This window comes from Melanaphis sacchari, unplaced genomic scaffold (genome assembly GCF_002803265.2).
Source record: "Melanaphis sacchari strain LSU unplaced genomic scaffold, SCAv2.0 Contig1033_pilon_pilon, whole genome shotgun sequence".
In the NCBI taxonomy this organism is placed as follows: domain Eukaryota; kingdom Metazoa; phylum Arthropoda; class Insecta; order Hemiptera; family Aphididae; genus Melanaphis; species Melanaphis sacchari.
In genome coordinates, this window is record NW_020270379.1 from 1 (window position 1) to 6,902 (window position 6,902).

At 33.1% G+C, this 6,902-nt stretch overlaps 2 protein-coding genes across 2 annotated transcripts; one reads left to right on the forward strand and one right to left on the reverse strand.

The window, feature by feature from the left end:
* The first annotated feature begins 1,524 nt into the window (after nt 1-1,524).
* LOC112602239 lies at nt 1,525-2,723 on the forward strand. The gene is made up of 2 exons (XM_025350208.1): nt 1,525-1,652; nt 1,720-2,723. Exons 1-2 carry the CDS (start codon nt 1,556-1,558, stop codon nt 2,502-2,504), a joined length of 882 nt encoding a protein of 293 aa, XP_025205993.1. The 5' UTR covers nt 1,525-1,555; the 3' UTR covers nt 2,505-2,723.
* A 2,850-nt stretch (nt 2,724-5,573) lies between these two features.
* On the reverse strand, nt 5,574-6,876 carry LOC112602248 (uncharacterized protein K02A2.6-like). Its single transcript, XM_025350220.1, has one exon. It carries the CDS (start codon nt 6,429-6,431, stop codon nt 5,574-5,576), a length of 858 nt encoding a protein of 285 aa, XP_025206005.1. The 5' UTR covers nt 6,432-6,876.
* Between the last annotated feature and the right edge of the window lie 26 nt (nt 6,877-6,902).

Here is a 6,902-nt window from a genome sequence, read left to right on the forward strand (position 1 = left end):
GCTCTCATTTCATCCATCTCATCGTGCACTTCAATCGTTCCTCTGAGAAACCTGGAACCTGGAAGAACTGGTCGACCCCGCAACACACGGAAAGATACCGAAAATATTGAACGCGATTAGTTATATGAGTTATAACGCGCATAGCGTCGGTGGTTCTTTACCGGGCTTTTGGAGCGGCATCAAATGGCCGTTCAGCCTCTGGCCGCATGGTCATTTGATTCACGGATTTAATTTGGGAAAATATTGGCACATCATCCAAGCTAATTACGATTTAGACGTTTCCATCAAAATGTTAAACATACGCCCGTCGATGAATTATTTACGTACAAAATTAAAAGAAATACCGGACGATCGTAAAATAATATTGTGAATAAATAATCCGGATTTCAACGTTACCGCTATAGACGAGCTGAACGGTATGCGCAAATCGAATATAACGATTATGGTGAGCGGTTCTCACATGTATCTGGACACGCGCAATTATGGTGAACCGCACGTGGGCGTCGTGAAAGACATAACGGTCTTGTACACCGGATCGATGGCAAACGGAAAATACATGGGCATAGATTTTAGAAACGAAACTATGAGGGCGTACGTTTTTCTCGAAAAGAAATTTATATATAAATCCTAATTTTTTTTAAACTATATATAGATAGTATAAAATTAATAATAATATACCGGGCGTTAAGCGTATTTTAAAAAATGGAATTTATAGTGCAACTCTTAAACGAGAATTGATAGTGTGAGTTCTTTCATGTGGTGTATCTCACCGTCGTAGCAACGCCTCGAAAGGAGTAAAATCTCTTGCGCCTCTTGCCTTAGTTTTATTATAGGATGTGTGTGGTGGTGGTGTTTATAGAATATACCCGGTGTAAACGGTAATCGAGAACACTCAATATCTTTGCGTAGAGACCTGATATTTGAATTCTGTTTTTTTGGCAGTTGTTATGACATAAAAATACACATTTTTATGGTCTTTGAATTTTTTTTACTTAACTAGTCACGCGCATGCGCATGTCAACTTTTTTTTTTTTAAATGGCAACCCCCTGCTTTAACCACTAATTATTTTTCGCCTATTTTTTTAATGAATTTTGGTAGTTGAATCAACTTTCTAAGTCCAAAATTGACTAAGTTACAGCAATTCAAAAAAAAAAAAAAAAAATTAGAAAAAAAATGCTCTCGATTTTCAGCTTTTTAATTGTAACTCTGAAAATAATTATTATAGGATTGTTAAAGATTGACATTTTTATAACTATTTATTACGGTGATATTAATACGTTATTTTAACTTCAATTACTGAATAATTTTCTATAAGAACGTTAAGTTATAAATGTATTTATAAATTGTTCAAATTAATTAGGTAATTACCTCTGCTAATCTAATACTTATCGTATTTTTCGGTTATTAATAAGATTAAACATTAGGTTTACCTTATAGTAAACTTTTATCTGTATGACAATTTGATATAAAATTATAAATACGATGAGATAAATGAAATAACTGAACATTTCGATATTTTTCATCGTTCAAACCGTGCGTTACTCCGTGACAAATATGCCTCATTCAGATAAAGTTGATATGTTATTTATTTATTGGGAGTGTCAAAAAAATGCACGTCTTGCGGCACAAACATATGCACAACGTTACCCAGGTATAATTGTCTTTATTTTTCTTTACATAATCTTCTAAGTTAGTTTCGTTATTTTTATTTACTTCAGATAGAGAACATCCTGTCCATAGTTTTTTTTATAACTTAGAAAAGAATCTAAGAACCTATGGATCATTTTCTAAAAGGGTAAATAATTTACAACAAAGACGAGGTGATGCCTTAGGTGAAGAGGTCGAGGAAAACCTATTAGCCTATGTTCGAGCAAATCCTAGAAGTTCAACACGGCACGTTGGTAGAGAGCTTGGAATATCTCATACCACAGTTTGTAAGATATTAAAAAAATATAAAATGCATCCATATCGACCAGATTTAGTTCAGCATTTGCGTCAGGGTGATGCACCTCGTAGACTAGCTTTTGTTGCGTGGTTGATGACCAGTTTAGACGAAAATCAATCAATGTTAAACTCAATATTATGGACAGATGAATCCAAGTTTATTAATAATGGTGTAATTAATAAACAGAATAACCGTTACTGGGACGATCAAAATCCACACTGGACATTTGAAACCAATAATCAAACTGTTTGGGGAACAAACGTTTGGTGTGGTTTAATTGGTGGTAAATTGCTTGGTCCATTTTTTTATGATGGAACACTCAATGGTAGACGATATTATAATTTTTTACTAAATGAATTACCAATGATGCTTGATGATATTCCTTTAGCTTTGAGAGGTAATATTATTTTTCAACACAACGGTGCTCCAGCTCACAATGCTCACATAGTTCGTGACTATTTAAATGCACAATTTCAAAAACGATGGCTAGGAACTTACGGACCCATTGAGTGGCCACCACGATCACCTGACCTTACGCCACTAGATTTTTTTTTATAGGGACACTTGAAAACAATAGTGTATGCCGATCCTCCTATAAATCTTCAAAATTTAAAAGATAAGATAACAGCAACATGCAATCGACTGACTGATGAACAAATTACTGCTGCAACAAATAAAGAATTTATGCGGCGCGCTGAAGCATGTTTTGTTCACGGCGGAGAACAGTTTGAACAATTTATTCGTTAGATTTTTTTTTTATTTTTAGATTTTTATTAACTAAATAAATAGGTAACTTAAATAAGAATTGAATTTGTTATTAATTATTAATACGTTCTAATAGATCCATTAAATGTAAAGAAATAAACAACATACTAATTTACGTTTTTTCTGCAATAATAAGTTATGATTTATTACACAAACTAAAGAAAAAATTATTCAGTAATTGAAGTTAACCTAACGTATTAATATCACCATAATAAATAGTTATAAAAATGTCAATCTTTAACAATCCTATAATAATTATTTTCAGAGTTACAATTAAAAAGCTGAAAATCGAGAGCATTTTTTTTTATTTTTTTTTTTTTTTTTGAATTGCTGTAACTTAGTCAATTTTGGACTTAGAAAGTTGATTCAACTACCAAAATTCATTAAAAAAATAGGCGAAAAATAATTAGTGGTTAAAGCAGGGGGTTGCCATTTAAAAAAAAAAAGTTGACATGCGCATGCGCGTGACTAGTTAAGTAAAAAAAATTCAAAGACCATAAAAATGTGTATTTTTATGTCATAACAACTGCCAAAAAAACAGAATTCAAATATCAGGTCTCTACGCAAAGATATTGAGTGTTCTCGATTACCGTTTACACACGTATACTAAAGACTGTTTTCAAACGCACTACATTAAAAAAGATGGATAAAGAAAAAAAATTTGATAGTTAATTAGTAGAGTTGATTTATTACAATGAATACTACATCATTAGAATACAAGTTAGTACAATGAATACAAATTAGACAAGTTAGTTATCGATATAGTTAAAAAACTCTTCGTCGTCTTCAGTTTTATAGTGCGGTTGAAGAACGAGAGAATCTTTGAATTCATCGGGAATTTTATAGATCACTATATCTTGATCATACGTTGGATCAAATTTAAATAAGTCACAAGCCTATTTGTTTCTGGAAACTATAAAGTTAGTTATTTATAAGCGAACGGAACGATTGATCCTGGACTTTACTCTTTGTAATGTTATTATAAACAATATAAACTTCCAAGTCCACGCTAAAGATGACTATGTCATCGTAAAAACAAGTCACGTCAAGTTTTTTATTAACTGTGATATGAACGTCTGGCGAGCCCATAAAAATTTGATTGCGCCTAGCATTGTCCAAAGCTATCTTAGTCTCTTTAGCATACCAGATTTCTTTGCAATCGGTAGAAGTGTTTATAAACTCGTAATACTTATCATTCAGACGCTCCCAGTCTTTTAATATGTGATTAAACACTAAATAAGGCTACTTAACGCACATAGTGTTATTGTACAAGTACTCTTGTAACGATAGCAAAAGTATAGGTATATTATTAGAGTTTATAACTACGGAAACTGGAGTATGGTCTCCCTCCGGGTTGAAGAGTGCCGAGTAAAATAATGGCGTGGAGCATTCGGACGAATGATAGCCACAGGCTTTCTTCAGCATGTCCATAAAGAATACGAATTCTCTTAGAACCAGAGGGTTGTAGTCCGGATCGGAATAGACAAAATTGATGAACATTTTAAAAGGGAGAGAGTGATGGAGACATTAGAAACAGACAACTCGAAAAGTCTCTACATTTGCGATCCCGAACTGTTTGTATGATCTTTGAAATCGAGTAAGAAGCGTAATATAGAGAAAAGTTATTACCTTTTGCTGGGGTTCTGGTGCAATTCCATGTTTTAAGAGTGATGGAGCGACTGCGTCGCAAACGAGGAGAGAGAAGTAGCACTACTGCTAACTAAACTTGTGTGATCAGAGTATAGGTTCTCCTACGAGAATGAGCTCTAACCGAGATTCGGGATCCTTAAATATGCCGCGAGAATTCAACTTATCGCGTACGAGCAAAGAGCAGTAGAAAAATGAATAGAATGGCGTGCGAAGGATCAAACAGACGTAGAAAATGTCAGCCGATAGAAGAAGTGACTTGGGAGTCGTAAAAATCCGTCTATATGCTCGACGCGACCTCGGCAGGCCTTTTTATTACTACACGCGCCTTATCGTAGATGATTCGTATAAAAACACAAGGCTTGTCGCTATGTTTCTATGACACAAAGTGTGATAATTGTTATAGTCAGCGCACGACGACGTAAAGTGCATGTTTCTATTATGATGATTGGTGCTTTTGCTCTTCGTCGCTTCGTCTCTCGTCGAGACGTCGTCGTAGCGGCGTAGATAAAGCACGTAGCCGATCGGTGACTGGGTATATAACAGCGCTGTCCGCCTAGAGCATGTTCATTCGAATTCAGAGCTCATTGGTGACTTGTTCGTGGCGTTTTTTTGACCCGGACGAACTTTTACGTTGTTTACGCGTTGTTCATGATTTGTTTACGCATTTGTTTTGATTTGTTCATACGCCATTGTTTATAATGGAAATGGAAGACTTTTTATCCGATGTTTCGGTCTTCGATCTATTCCCAAAAGTGAGTATTACTTTAAATTTACTTTAAGCGTACACGCGTGAACATATTTCTGTTTTTCCGTTCACTTTTATTCGTTCATACATGTTATATCTTTTGCAATGCCAACTCACAAGAACCGCACACAAGCATAGAAAGGTTACCACTGTTTTATATTTGTAAATCATATCGCACGATGGCGAGCACACATTATTATTATTATAGTTTTACAAATAATGATACGATAACATTATATATATATATACATATAAATACATAACATCTTTCCCTTCTTTAATTTAATTTTACAATACAATAACAATAATGTTAATACATTTCATAATTTTATACAACAAAATATAATTATTACTATTATTACGTTTTACAATACCATACATATAATAACAATTTTTGATGTATAATATAATTAATTTACAAGATTACAGGTAACATGAAGTGCATTACCCAACATTTTTTTTTTTTTTTAAACTCCTTTTGGATGTATATTTTCATTTAAATAACTCTTTTTTAATTTATTTATGTGCATCAATCTGATTTTATCATTTACCCGAACCAAGTAACTACATGTTCCTAGCCTTTTCATAATACGTCCTGCTCGCCATTTTTGCCCTTTAGAATTATTTCGAACAAGAATTTTATCATTTATTTCATATTTAATGACGTTATCATTTTTATTACTTTCCACAATACACGGTGGTTTTAGTACGGATAAGTGATTTTTTGGTTTAAATTTATATATTAATTCAGCTGGACTACAACCTGTACTAGTTGTTGGTGTATTACGATAAGATACCAAAATGCTATTAATTTTTGATTGAATTCTCTTCACATCTCTCTCTACACACAAACTCTTTATTAGCAACTTTTTTATTGTTTGTACACCACGCTCTGCCAACCCATTCGACTCCGGATTATATGGAGGTGAATGCACTAATTTTATATAATTTTTTTCACAAAATGTTTTAAATTCATTTTCACCAAAAGGTAGACCATTATCAGCTACAATAATATCTGGTGAACCAAAATGACTAAAACAATCATCTAATACATCAATTACTCTAGTCACCGTGGTACTCCCCAATGCAAAACATTCAATCCACTTACTAAAGCTGTCAATAATAATAATTAATTTAACTTGATTTATTTCTAATAAATCGATATGTATTCTTTTCCAAGACTCAGATGAGTTTTCCCAAGATATATATACTTTCTCTCTTGTACTCTTATCGTTTTGATTACATTGACATTCTGTACACGTCTTAATAAATTTTTCTATATCTAGATCAATATTAGGCCACCATACATACGACCTTGCGAGCATTTTAGATCGTACTATACCTGGGTGATTTTTATGTACTAACTCTAATACAACCTCTCGTAATGACTTTGGAATAACCACACGATTACCTAAAACCAGACAATCATTTTCTATTGACAATTCTCCCCGTCTTTTAAAATATTGTTGACTTTCTAATTTTAATAATTTTTTCTCCGGCCAACCATATTTTGTATACTGACTTATCTCTTTTAATATTTCATCTGTGCATGTTTTTTCGCTCACATCCTTATACGTTAAAGGTAGATTTTCTAATAACAAAATTGAACCAGAATTTTCCTCAGTTTCACTGCATGGCGGAAGTCTTGATAATGCATCTACATTACTTATCTCGACTCTTTTTTTATGATGAATCTCGTACTGATAACTTGATAATATGATTGCCCATCTTTGTAATCTAGATGAAGCTACAACAGGTATATTTTTTTTTGGATGGAAAATTGACTTTAAAGGCAA

What these genes read in the sequence shown, in the direction of transcription:
- LOC112602239 (XM_025350208.1), top strand. Translation starts at nt 1,556, where the DNA reads ATGCCTCATTCAGATAAAGTTGATATGTTATTTATTTATTGGGAGTGT. An exon ending in ATATGCACAACGTTACCCAG is followed by an intron (nt 1,653 to 1,719) that starts GTATAATTGTCT and finishes TATTTACTTCAG; the next exon opens with ATAGAGAACATCCTGTCCAT.
- LOC112602248 (XM_025350220.1), bottom strand. Translation starts at nt 6,431, where the DNA reads ATGCTCGCAAGGTCGTATGTATGGTGGCCTAATATTGATCTAGATATA.